Here is a 14,521-nt window from a genome sequence, read left to right as displayed (position 1 = left end):
TTCCCTGTGTGGTAGCCAGGAACTATAGCATTGTATAGAAGTCCTGGGGTCAACCGAGTACTAGTAGGCCTGCTTGCCTTATGGGATAGGGTGCTGCTGTAGGTGAAGAACACAGAAGCCAGCTTTAGTATCTGACCACCTGTGCTTAGCTATAATTAAGCACTGTTAGTAGTGTTAAACGCGTCAGCTGTCTTTGATCCGTACCTCTGCATGCTGTGTATCCTCTTTTCAATAAATATTTGCATTGGAGTGCGACTGTCCAGACATACTTTTTGTTCTATATGGCGTGCACTTTAAGCCTGCACCCTTCACCCGTGCTGTTACTGTGAGGATTTTTGAAGGCATTTCCACCTGGAGCAGTGTGTGGTCTCTATCTGACCACCTGTGTTAGGGGTAAACGTGACACATTGCAGGAATAACGCCTGACCAACTAAGCATAGGCCAGAAGATATTTCATGGTGCTGGAAAAGTGGAATTCCTTTTGGGTCAAGGTGTTATGAGTGGCAGATCATCACGCTGCTTTTTCCATATTTGACAACTGCTGCCACATGCTAAGGAATTATCTACTACTTGATGTCATACAAAAACACTGCTTGATGCAATGAAGATTCCAGACCTTGATTCATTGGCCTTTTCCAGTTTTAAGCAATTCCTGGTTTTAGCAAATCTGCAGTCCAGTCTTCTCTTTACAGTTGAAAGTCACAACCACTATGGAACTGTGTTTGAAGCTATTGTCCTTTTGAGGAGCCATCACAAAAGTTGTTGAGAGAACATTGTCATCAGAGTCTGTTGTTGCTTTGCTAGATCTGCCCTGGCTTATTATTTTTCAGCTTTTGGTAATGTAATATTTTTTTTTCCGGTTTTTAAGCATCTGGCAGTTTACTGCCTACCTGGTTTTTAAGCATCTGACAGTTTACTGCCTACCTTTGTACTATTTAAAACTATTCCTTCCTCTTGAATTACTAACATTTCAGTAAATGGAAAAATTGACTGGTAGTGTATATTTACAAACTGCGCAGGTTTTAGTACAGAGTTTCTGACCTGGAACAAACATGCAATAAGTAATATCAAAGTTTGCGATCTGAACATTTACTCAGAACAGTGAATCAAAATGCAGGTTTAAAGCCACGCCAGGCATCAAGCCATTTTAGGATATCTAAAAAGTGATCTAGATGGCTGCCTGAACACTTGTGGCAGGCAATGAGCTGGCACTCCTCAAAATCTTCTGAGTTTAGGGTTAGTGTAATGGCAGGGACAGAGACTTGGGTTGTGTTTACTAAAGGATTGTAGGCTTTATGCACACATTGAAGGAATATAACCACCTGAGTACTGTTGTGTTTTTTGTGCCTTTTTAAGGGTACAATTAGATGTGAGAGCCCTGGTAGGGGTTCCCGCAATTAGCTGTGGTTGGCATCCCTGTTGAAAGCAATAAGAGGCTGCTGGCTCCCGCAGCTAATTGCGTCCTTTTAACATGTAACCGCTGATGCAGTGATCACATGCAACTGATTGGCCCTGGAGGCAAGCAGTCTACCTCCATGGCTGATCATGTGATCACTGCATTTACAGTTTAAGATCACATTTGAAAGTCAATATAGAAGGTACAACATGACAATAACATTTTTCCATAATACAACAAACTTTTGGCCTGTTCTTATGCTAAAGAGATATCTTGGTACATGAATTATTAGTGTGCATTCTTGCCCCCAAATGCACCTGCACCCCAGTTAGATCCAAGAACCCCAACAAGTGTTCTCGAGATTAGCTGCAGGAGGCAGCTCCAATAAAAGCAATGGGAGGCTTTCCTGTAGCTAATCACAGCCACCTTATTATGGATCAGGGCCGATACCGATTTTCTGGCCACCCTTCAAGGCCAATAACCGATATTAGGTGCCGATGTTCAGCACAAAGCTTTTATTTTTACACTGTTCTTTTAAAAAAATAAATGTTTTGATCACTTTTATTGCTGAGGCAAGGAATGTAAACATCCCTTGTGACAGTAATAGGCAGTGACAGGTACTTTTTATGAAGGGATCTGGGGGTCTAAAAGACCCCAAACCCCTCCTCTGCACTTAAAAGCATTCAAAACACCAAGTTTGGCCATTTTGAATACTGCTGTTTTTTTTTTTTTTTTTTTGTAAATATGGTGCCTTTTAAAGCTTCAGTACCTGGAAGTTATGTCATGACATCACTTCTGGGTTTTTACATGGGAGACCCGATCAGAGCAAAATGCGGCTTTGTTCGGGTCATCAGCCAGCCAGCCGGCGGATGTGTCGGCTGGTCGCTCAGGTCTCCCGGGGGGAAGGGAGACCCCGGGCGAGCCGCGGAAGGCGGCGAGACGTCCTCTCCTGCTCCTTGTAATGACAATCGAGCTGCTGCTTGGCAGCATGGGTTGTCATTACAAGAAAGCCGACCTAAAAAAAAGGTACCGGGTGATGCCTGTAGCTGCAAGCTCCGGTACAACCACTTAAAGCAATATCGGTCTTATTGGCAAGTTTGTGATCGATACCGATACTCCAAAAAAAGTGAATATCGGCCCCACTGATAATCGGTCGATTCCCTACTCCTTATAACAATAAAGTTATAAATAAAAAAAAATGATAAAAAGATCCTAAATAAAATTATTACATTGAAAAAAGAAATTAGACGTTTGATAAAAAAAAAACTTGCAGGCATTGAAATGTTCACTCTTGCCTTTTTCTCCTAATGTATTTTTTTTTTCTGATTTTTCATTTTTTAAGTTTTTTGTTGGGAATATCCAATGTGGGATGCCATTTTAAAGAGGTATAGACAGCACAAATATGTGAGCATTATTTAATAAGGTGTTGTATTAGCAGTGATCTTTTAGTAGCATGTACTCAACCATCTTCGTTATTTTGTACCCACTGTCAGATTGTTTTTGTAGCATTGCATATTCTGAACATGGTGTGGCTATTTGGCGATATACTTAAAATGTTACTAAACCCAGGACCCTACATCCACTATATCTGGTCTCCCACAGTACACATAACATGGAAATTCAATTATTTTAGTAAATATATACTGCTAAATATGTTTTCTCAGCAGTATATAGCAGTCTTGTGACTTCTATCAGTTTATAGTAAAACCTGGAGGAGGAGTTTTTCGCATCAGGATCCAGGACCCCTGACCCTCTGTCTGGACAGTGCTGATTGGCCCAGTGCTGATCACATGCTCTCTCCTAAGAAAAAAAAAATCTCTCTAGCAATACACACCAAACTGAGCATGTTCAGCCTATCTCCATAGACTCTGTCTTTTCCAGACATGTTATGGGGACAATGCAAAAAGAGGAGGATTTCTGCATACAGGATTGTACCGCCTTTCTACACAATGCAGAGGATTACACCTTAGGTTCCACAGTGAGTATAACCAGACTGATTTTACTGTTGTGGGTTCAGTCACACTTAAGTCCCCAAATATATAGCAATTTGGTAACCACTGATCTGTTGCCGTTTGACATTTTCAGGGGTCACACTTGAGGGAGGCTTGCTATGTTTCTAAGTTGCCTACCACAGACTTATACATACATTTAGGATGCACAGCTACAAGACTGTTCCACTATACCTGTTTGGCATCCCTGCACATTGGATGTTTAAGAATAATTTTAGGAGCATTATTTTAGTGTAATGTCAAATAGGGGAAGTAGTAATGTTTGGAAAAATCCACAATTTTGGATTTTATTTTTTCAGTACAAATGCGTCTATTTTGTAGAAAGTTTACAGATTACGTTATATTAGCACAAATGAATAATGTTAGTGTATTATAAAAGAGAAGAAAAGGCGCCACTCGCCAGCCCAGTGCATTAGTATATGGATGAATGTGGCCTCGGCCAGCACCACACCAGCCACACCTCTCTGACATGTTTTGCTCTGCTTTCCGGGGCTTGGTCACATAGGAACGGCGCTGGCCACATTCATCAACATACTAATGCACTGGGTTGGTGAGTGCCATCTTTTCTTCTCTGTGACAATTCTCTTATACCTTTTGAATCGTGCATTGATGCCAGCTCCCTTCACTACAACCTGCGGGGAGATCTCTGTCTCAGCTTAGAGCGGCACTGCAAGTTTAATTTGCATCCCTAATAAAAATATGTTGCGCAATTATCATGTGACTTAAAAGAGAAGTATGGCTTTTAATGTTTTTCCCCATTTACACTTGCCTAGATGGTAAGTCCCCCGGTGCCTCTGCACTGAGAACCGAGCAATTGAACACTGCCAATCAGTTCTGACAGCTCCCGAGCAGAGAGCTGCTGATTGTCAGTCAGCAGCTCTCCACTCTGTCTCCTCCTCGCTCACTGGATCACTGAGCTGTGGAAGGTGGGGAGCGGACGGCTCAGGCTCTCTGCGGCTCACTGAGAGACTGAGCCGGGTGTCAGTCTAGGCACCTGGTGATCCCCACTTCCATTGTCATGATGACGTGGTTCCTGGGCTGATATCTGTGATGTCAGCAGAGAGCGGAATTCAGTCTGCTCTTTGCTGAAAACGGGTCACAGGAGTGCAAAATGAACTGCACTCCTGTGATCCATAGAAGATGCACAGCTTTGGCTATACTTCTCCTTTTAACTAAAAGTAAAAAACTTATGAATACATTCGGCTGTAGAGACAACAGATCTTTGAATTTAGTAGTTAGACTTACTAACACTTTTAACCCTTTTCCTGCCAATGACGTTAGGCATACCATGGCACAAAACACTTTTCAGCTGGTCAGGCTAGTATGCCGTACGTCACTTGCATTCCCACTTCTGCTTTCTCTAGCGCTCATCGACAGACGTAGTCCTCGGTGATACAACACCTTCGGGTTATGTTACCTCCGCAGGAGCAGGACTAGACAGGAAATTAAAAAGCTCTGGCCACACCCTAGGGGCAGTCCCAGAGGGTATATCCTCTCTCTCTCTGCCTCAGCAAATCAGTTATTTTCTGTCTAGTTAGGAGTAAGGACCTAGATACCTTGCTGGGATCTTAGGTCCTGGCAAGAAATTTTTTTCTAAAAGGATTTTTGGACAGCTTTTTTTCTCCAGTGTTCCTGTGAGATCTTCAAGCAAGAAAGCTGAACTGGGCGACGGGCTGGATGTTGAGATCCGGTGGTCACCCCAGTTCAGCCTACGAGCGCGTGCAGGCCATAGCTCCGCGCTGAGTCGGCCGCGACAAAGTCCCATTAAAGGACTGAACCCGCGAGTTAAACGTCTCGCTGAAACGCCAAAGACCATGAGTCACGGCGTCTGTATCGGTCGACAGCCCTCCCGCCCCGGTGGAGAGGGGTACTGTCAGGAGTTGGTGCCCGCCTGGTTCCGGTATGGTGAGTAGTATGTTCCCCCTGTTTTCCCTGACGGGTTTTGTGGTGAACGCGGGCCCCTCTCTGTATGGTAAGAAAGAGTTTCTTTCTATCCTATAACATGTCACAAATCCTCCTACTTTGAGTGTGATTTTATGTGTGCAAAAGCCAGGAGGCTTGGTTTGGGAGCTAACTATCTATTGTATACATGTTTTAAAGATGTAATCTGTGGCATTCTGGGAATCTTATGGGTTAAGTATAAGCTACCTACCAGTCAGAAGCCATGGACATGTAGACTGCCTTCCAAGTCAGATCTCCAGCTAATAGCAGGCCTCCCGAACGGCCATGCGGTCCGCCAGGGCCGGTACCGCCAAACACGCCATATCCCCATGCAGAGAGAGTGTTGTGTGCCTGTAGCACACCGCTAGTCAGCACAGGCCGCCGCCATTTTTTTTGCTGGATCGCACGAGCCGCCATTTTGGCGTAGCCTCGTGTCTCCAGCATGGGGGCGGCCATGTTTTAGGTGATTCTACACCTCGTGGAGCTTGGGGGAGGCGCCGGAAGGCGTACAGAGGGGCGGAGCCGCCTCCTTTCTTCCTGGGCAGCCAGCCAAAAGACTTCCTGTTTGTCTAAGACAGCGCTGTAAGCTGTTGCAGTTCAACTCTGAACATCAAGTGGTGAGCCTGGGGGTCTATCTCTCTCTCTCTCGATCGATAGGGATCCCTAGCAGGTAACACTAAGGGGTTTTTTGTGGCGCTGAGGGTCAAAAAAAAAAAAAAAAAAAGTTTTTCTTTACTTTGAATTATATCATCCAGGAAGTAACTGGAGTTATTATGGACCCTGCCACACAGATTCCCCCACCTGTTTCCCTCGAGGGGGCCTCGGGACCCGCCGGTGTACAGAGTATAGAGTCATTTACAGCAATTTTGGAGTCTATGGTGGCTCGGGTGGAGGCGGCCTGTCAGGGACGGGGGTCAAGGAAGCGACCCCCGCCTACCCCTATACTATCTGACACCTCTGACTCTGATTCAGAGATGGTCACTGCAGTTGCAGGTTCCTCTGCAAGGGCTGCTATCCCAGGTAAAGCCCCCTCAGACAGTGAGGAGGACGCTTCTTCTCCTGCTATAATTCAGGAAGAAGCATTGGTGGACGCACTAGTTGTGGCAGTGCAAGAAACCTTAAAACTTGAGGCTTTACCGGCAGAGGTAACTGAAACAGAGAGGCCTTTTGGGACTAATAAGCCCATCAAGACGGCGAAGGCTTTTCCTGTACCTAAATGTTTTGGAAATCAGATTAAAGGAGAATGGGAACATTCTAAACGTACCTTTACTATTTCCAAGCGTATTGCTAGACGCTATCCGTTTGAGGAATCCATCATTAAGAAATGGACGGTACCACCAGTCGTGGATCCGCCTATTTCCAGGCTGAATAAAGCCACGGTTATTCCAGTGGAGGACACTTCGTCCTTTAAGGATCCGGTGGATCGAAAGATAGAAGCGGAGTCCCGCACTATCTTTTCTCTGATAGGGTCAGCATTTAGACCAGTAATTGTTATTGGTCTAGTTTCCCAGACACTTACAGAATGGGCGAAGATGGTACGCCAAGATCTTAGGGGAAAAGATATTCCCCAGGAGACATCTGATTTGATAGAACAGATCATACAAGGGCTACGGTTTATCTGTGACGCAGCCTTGGACACTACTCCCTTGTTAGGGCATGCATCTAAGTTAGCAGTGATCCTCAGACGTGTGCTGTGGTTAAAATGCTGGTCAGCTGACCTAGGTTCCAAAAAGACTTTGACCAATCTCCCTTTCCAGGGGAATCGTCTATTTGGAGCCAACCTAGATGAAATCATTAAGGATGCCACCGGGGGCAAGAGTACTTTTTTGCCACAGGCTGCAAAAGCTAAGGAACCTCGCAACAAGCGAGGACCTTTCTTTACCGCCCATAAAGGACGCCCGGCTGGTACTTCCGGGAAAGGCAAGACTCCTCCAGGAGGGTTCAAGAAGGGCTGGTCGGACAAGCAGAGGACCAACCCAGCCAAACCCGAAGTAAAGGAGTACACAGCCTGAAGGTGCGCCCCCACCCAATTTCAGGGTGGGGGGACGTTTTCACCGGTATTCAGGACATTAGATCGAGCATCAACTACTACTACCGGTGCGATTCTTCCCTTCCAACATTTTAGTACAGGAAGCGGTAGCTACCGTTCCCTGTATAGATCTTTTCTTTTACCTTTTCCTAAGATTAGTCCCGATACCTCACAGGAATCGGATCTGATTGACCAGATAGGCCAAGTAGCCTCTAGTCGGGTGACTTCGGTCCCTGAGGTTCAACCAGAAAAGATCACCTTGCCTGATAACTATCAGGTATCTGATAAATGTGTGGGAACAGAAAACGACCAGACTTTCTCGGATGGTCGGGGCCAGGTACCTCTAGGGGCGCCTGGTTCAGATCCAATCAGCGCCAGTGGTCCTAGAAATTCTAGGCTGGCCTCTTCAAGCCGGCCTGGCCGACTTGGACAGGTTAGTCGCAGACGTTCCGTGGGAACTTCGTCTCAGGGAGTGTCTGTAGTCTCAAGGACCTATTTACCTTCGTGCTTTACAGTCGCTGGTTTTAATGGCCTGGCCATTGAGACCCAAGTACTGAAGGACAGAGGTTTGTCTACTTCTGTCATTCCTACCCTTATTAAAGCTAGGAAAGCGACTTCCAGCAAAGTCTATTATCACACATGGAAGACTTATATTGCGTGGTGCGAATCTTTAGAATTTCCTCCACGTACCTATTCGGTGTCTCGAATATTGGCCTTTTTGCAACAAGGGGTTGAGCAGAAGCTAGCCTTGAGCACCATCAAGGGTCAAGTTTCAGCATTAGCAATCTTCTTTCAGAAACCTTTAGCTACCAAATCCTTGGTGCGGAATTTCATCCAGGGGGTGCGGCACCTGGCTCCTCCAGTCCGCGCGCCCTTACCGCCCTGGGATCTTAATTTGGTTTTGTCGGTTCTACAGAAACCTCCCTTTGAAAACATCAGGGAGATTCCCTTGCTTACTTTATCCCAGAAGGTGGTCTTCTTGGTGGCTATTACTTCTGCTCGCAGGGTGTCAGAACTGGCTGCATTATCATGCCAGTCCCCATACCTAGTGATTCATAGGGATAAGGTAGTACTTCATCCTAAGCCATCTTTTCTTCCTAAGGTGGTTTCAGATTTTCATCTGAATGAAGATATTGTACTACCTTCCTTGTGTCCTCAGCCCAAGCATCATCGGGAACATGCGTTGCATTCCTTGGATGTGGTTCGGGCAATTAGGGTATACCTGAAAGCTACGGAATCATTCCGTAAGACGGATTCACTTTTTGTGATCACGGATGGCCCCAGAAAGGGTTTGCCTGCATCTGCCGCGACCATTGCCAAATGGATTAGACAAACGGTGGTACAGGCTTATTCTATTAAGGGTCAGAGTCCTCCGTTCCCTGTTAGGGCGCACTCCACTCGAGCGCTCAGTACTTCCTGGGCCTTTCGCCATCAGGCGTCAGTGGTCCAGGTATGTAAGGCGGCCACTTGGTCGTCGGTACATACCTTTACTAAATTCTATAAAATTGATGTGACGGCATCGGCGGATGCCTCATTTGGCCGCAAAGTTTTGCAGGCCGCAATTTGAGGAGACCGGTGGTCTACCTCGAGGGTTTTTTTCTGTTTGAAAAATTTTTTTGTTGAGTCTCATCATTAAGGATGAGCATTGTAAACTTCTAGTTGGCACCGGTTGGGCCTTCTAGATTGGGATTTGATTTCCATTTTCCCACCCCTCAGTGGTGATACTGCTCTGGGACGTCCCGAAGGTGGTGTATCACCGAGGACTACGTCTGTCGATGAGCGCTAGAGAAAAATGGATTTTTGTAAAATCTTACCGTAAAATCCTTTTCTCTTAGCTCATCGACAGACGTAGTCCCCGCCCCTCTGTTTTGGAGTTGGGTTGGGTTAAATTCTCTAAGCACTGCTTTTTCACATAACTGATTTGCTGAGGCAGAGAGAGAGAGGATATACCCTCTGGGACTGCCCCTAGGGTGTGGCCAGAGCTTTTTAATTTCCTGTCTAGTCCTGCTCCTGCGGAGGTAACATAACCCGAAGGTGGTGTATCACCGAGGACTACGTCTGTCGATGAGCTAAGAGAAAAGGATTTTACGGTAAGATTTTACAAAAATCCATTTTTAAGCTCATGGTCACTTCAATGACCGTGAACGTATTGCTGACATTTCATCAGACTGTGCTGAACAAAAGATCAGCTGTGACTAGCAGCTGATGAGCCATTGATTGCAGCAATACATATAAATTTGAACCTGCTACTGGCACGGTTTTCACCTTCTATCCCTGTTGCATTATCTCACACAGTTATAAAATCCCTCCCACCCAACTGATATCCATAGACTTGATCCACTCTTCAAGACTGATCCCCCTGCAACCCCCCCCCCCCGCCTTTCTGCAGTGCTGACGACTTTTCCTCTTCCCCCTCCTGGCTGTCAGCAGCTGCTGGGGTCAATGAGGGATCAGTTTAGGGATGAATAATGGTGGGGCGAGGGGGGGAGGTTGGTACATATCTATTTTACCAGTCTCTTCCTTTCCTGAATGAACGGTAGCAATCACTTGCTATTTTTTTTTTTTTATAACCAAGAGATAGTAAACCATGTTTACTATGATAGTTTGTGAATGAACAGGAAGCCTCTGTACAGTGTGGTTTCTGTTCATTCATTTTGCAGTGCTTTGAAATGTGTGTCCTGAAATCGGTGTTGGATGAAAAAGCAAGCATTTTATTATATTGCAGCTTACCAATTCTTAGATGTATAAGAAACCGGTAGAACACACTAATAAACAATACATGAATATTAAAAAATCTATATATGCAATATGAAGAAAAAATTGCTCATAGAAGTCCCATAAAATACACTGTCTTTCTTAAAAAAACTTGAAGCAAAAACACCCGTGACTTGTGAAATATTCCACTCCTCCACGGCATCCGCATGCACAAACCACTCACCAGATGAAAATGACCCCCATCACAGGTAGTCAACACCAGCTTTAGGCCAACACTCGGAGCTGTCAAAGATGTAATGTTCAGGTAGGTAAATCGCCCATACATATGTAGTCAACACCAGCTTTGGAGACCATATATCGGAGCCATCGGTTATATTATGTAGGTATCAGGATGAGGATGTATGTAAGAGAGAAAAGCCTCTCATAGTGCAGTATTCCTATAATTGTTTATTAAAATTAAGAATCACAATAAAACTTGGTTCGGAGCTTGTTGTGAGCAGGGGACGCCGTTCCGCGTTCCACCTGTGATTAACACAATGGAAGTTATGTATTGCGTGACAATGTCACGGCGCGTTTCGTCAGCAAACCTCTGATGACGAAACGTGTCATTTAATTATTATCAAAATTAATTATTTTTTTTTCACATTGTTTGCTATTCGCATTTTTTGGTATGCATTTTAGTTATTTGCTAATCCTGTGTGCAGGTGTAAAGGTGTATTTGCACCATTTTCTTAGATGTAATGGCTGCATTCGTTTTTTTTTTGTTTTTTTTTTTTTCAGACTTTTTCCTTTTATTTTTACCTGGTGATCCAGACAGCAAGTCTATTGTTTTTCAAAAGAAAAAGCTGTCCTGCCGATGTAGCAGTTTCTTCAAAGCCTCTCCAATATAATCAAATTCAATTTTTATTTTATTTTATTATTTTTTTTTTTACAAAACTTAATGAAGGGCTTGTTCACACAGGTGTACTATAGCATACAACTGTGCAAAGGCCATGTTTGCCCACACGGGATTGCACAGGTGTTCCAACCCCGAATGACTGTTAGATTGCGAGCAGTGACTGTGCCCCTGCAGCTGCCGCACCCCAATTGATATGAAAGGCACGGTTTGCTCTGGGATGCATGAACGCCTGTGCGGAGAAATACGGTTCTCGCACAGGCATTACTATCTTTGGCCCATTCAGCACGATGAGTAGTTTGTATACGCGGCTGGAGCTGCCTTCCGCTGCATGCAGTCAGTCCAGTGTTGCATTACAGCAAGTCCGGCCCAGCCTGCAGGCCACTTTAATACTGCCCCACAGGTAATTTGAAAAAATACGTTCGCATCATTCATGACTATTATTGCTGCCATCATTAATCCTCATCGGTGGGTTCATATATCGTTTATATGTGGTTAACCCGTGTGTGACTGATTATGGAGCACGCATGCTCCGTATTGAGATGAGTACATTGTAAAATCTCAGATAATGTCAGTTGGTCTAAATCAGTTATAAATATATTTGGACACAACATGTATACTTGGTGTTCTGTTCCTGTTCATATTTTTTGGACTTAAAAGTTTACAGACAACCTTTATTACCAATAATATGTAATGTACTTTACAATGTTCCCAACATATATTTCAGCTTCCTACATTTTTTTTTTTTCATCTGGCCTTCAGATATGAAAGGCAGAATGGTTTAACACCTGTTTAGATTTGTGATCCATGTGATGAAATGAAAAGTATGCCATTTGCAATAAACTTTGCATAAAATAGTTAATTTGCATTTAATTTTAATGGTCTAAAGAGCATCAGGCAAAATGGTCGGCCCTCAAGCATGTTCACTTCATAAAATCTGGCCCTCTTTGAAAAAAGTTTGGACACCCCTGCATTACAGGGACACAGCGACTGTACGAGCACAGCCACAGGTCCTAATTTGACATGTTTGTGCAGGTGCTGGTAAGCGACCCCCAAATGCACTCTGTATGCATTCAGAGCCATGCACCCACATGCCTGGTAAATTAGGACCTGAAGCTATATTCGAATAGCAACATAAGCTGTCTGCACGCAGTTACAGCTTCATAAACAAACTGCTCATCACTCAGTACAGGCCACAGCACCCCTGTGAATGAGCCCCCAGGCCTCATTAACACACAGAGTGCACTTCTGCACCCAGGAGTCATGTGTTTGCATACACCCGCCTTTATGAATTCATGACTGACGGACACTGCACAGGCTGACCGATACTGTCGCTGTGCGCATGTAATCTTCCATCCTGGGCACAAGTTGGGTTGCTCATAAATCCCTCTGTGCTTGTAACCACTCAAATGTGTGATTACATGCATATAGCCACAGCGTCTGTTAGCCTGTCATTGATTTTTACTCAGACTTTTGATATCTGGGCACAGAAATACGCTTTTTCTTGATGTACAGCCCTTTGTGGCTGTGTGAATGGGGCCTAGAACACAACACAAAGGTGCGTTGTTGCACACGACATTGCAGTTTTCCATACTTTTGATTTTCACCATTTTGCAAAAAAGGAAAAATTAAAAATTTCCAGATGTCTGTTTTATTTTTATGTGTTATTTTATTAACTCAATGCAGCTTTAGGTTTAGTAGAAATTTAACAGGAATTTCGTAAGTTTTGCTGTGTTTGTCTTCTAATAATGATTTTGGTATATTTTTTGTAAAAATATAATTTTGATAAACATTTGTGCAGCTAACGTCAGAGCTAAAAATTTGTAGCATCTTCTTTTTAATTCTACCAGTCCTATGCTTTCAGAAATTGTATGGTTTGGGGAGTCTTTTACAAATTATAAAATCGAAATCTACCCTAAGGTTGTTGAGTATTCCGGGGCTCTGGAATATTGTATTGGTCATTCAAGGGGTTTGGCTAAATAAATCTTATAGTGGCGTTAAATGTTTATTTTGTTGTGGGCTTATATTACAGTGTATTTAGTTAATCACACAATATGTAATGTTTAGCTGACTGGATTACAATGTAAAAGCAGTGATAATCTTACTTTGTTTTCTCATTTTGTTATTAGTTAATGAAGAAGAGCTCAGGAGAAAAATTGCTGAAGAACTAGCTCTAGAACAAGCAAGAAGACAGTCTGCGAGTGAAAAAAGGTTTGTAATGTATAGCATCTAAATCAAATTTTCTATTGTGCACTATATCAATTATACAGAAATCACATAAAATACCTGCTGCCACAATCATTGAAGAAGCACAGTGGGTAATAAGGAAACAAGTATAACACTGATATAAGTACACAGTGGTCCAAAAGTATTACTAATCATATCTAATTAATTAAAGTCATAATAAACCCACCATTTTATATATTGCAGGTTTGGAATCTTTAGATGTGGTGGCTGCTTTAGTTTTCCTTTTTTTTCTCTCCCTCTGTTTTTACCTGGTGATCTGGCCAGTAATAATCTTCCTGTTTTAGGGTGCCTGCAGCCTTGGTAAAGGAGACACCTTTGGACCACAGCATTGTTGATGCGGAAGAAATGTGAAAACACTACGCAGCACACTAAGCTCCCATTCACACTAGCGCGACTTGTCAGGCGACTTGGTCGCCTGACAAGTCGCGGTGGGTCACTCGCCATTGATTAGCACAGGACCCGTTCTAATAGGAGCGACACAAGTCGCTCCGACTTAGAAAAAGGGTCCTGTACTACTTTGGGGCGACCTGGAGGCGACTTGCATTGACTTCAATGATATGAAGTCCGTGCAAGTCGCGCCGAGGTCGTGGTGCACCTGTCTGAACGGGGTCTAAAACTTTTAGAGGATAGGCTCCAGCGATAGACCATTCTTGATTCCATTCCAGTCTTCTTATTCTTACCAAATTCTTAGGAAAAAAGTACTTAGATGGTTTTTCTATTAAAATAATAACAGTGCCATCATCCACATTCAGAAATCCAAGAGGCAATGTAAATTAAACAGTGTGTGTGTTTAGTATCACTTTAGGTCCCTAATACCATTGTAGTATAATTTAAATGCCACGGTGTACCTGAGTATTTTTGCTGATGATTTGAACCCTTTTATACATGTTAGATTATTGTACTTAAGAGTCTTCTGGTTGTATATATTTTTTGTCTTGGATGAAACGCTTGTTGCTTATAAATGAGATGCTTCACAAAAATACATTTGTGTTGTAGTAAGTTGAAATTCACCAAAATAGGAAAGTGTGCTTTTTCACAGCATATTTTGGAAATAATCATAAATGTTGTTTGATACAGGATTTTCGGTAGTAGATTACATAAATGAAGTTTACTTTTTTATTTAGCTGCTTGTTGCGGTTGGTTTATCATTTTCCTGTATGCCTCCAGTGTTGAAAAAGCCAACGCTTTTTTTTTTTTTTTAGTGTAGCAAAGCTCAGATTTTTTTTTTTTTCCACTCAGACTTTGCATGCTAAGCAATGACAAAACCTACGCCTCTCCTCTTTCACATT

The 14,521-nt window shown here is 43.4% G+C and overlaps 1 protein-coding gene across 1 annotated transcript in view; it reads left to right on the top strand.

The window, feature by feature from the left end:
- CHCHD3 (coiled-coil-helix-coiled-coil-helix domain containing 3) overlaps positions 1 to 14,521 on the top strand; it is a 342,480-nt gene that overhangs the window by 58,278 nt on the left and 269,681 nt on the right. Inside the window, exon 3 of the mRNA XM_082256434.1 lies at positions 13,115 to 13,196. Within this exon, the coding sequence (XP_082112560.1) occupies positions 13,115 to 13,196 (82 nt within the window). The remainder of the gene's footprint in view (positions 1 to 13,114; positions 13,197 to 14,521) is intronic.

This window comes from Pelophylax lessonae (genome assembly GCF_965119305.1).
Source record: "Pelophylax lessonae genome assembly, chromosome: 4".
Lineage (NCBI taxonomy): Eukaryota > Metazoa > Chordata > Amphibia > Anura > Ranidae > Pelophylax > Pelophylax lessonae.
This window is presented reverse-complemented; position numbering and strand designations above follow the sequence as displayed.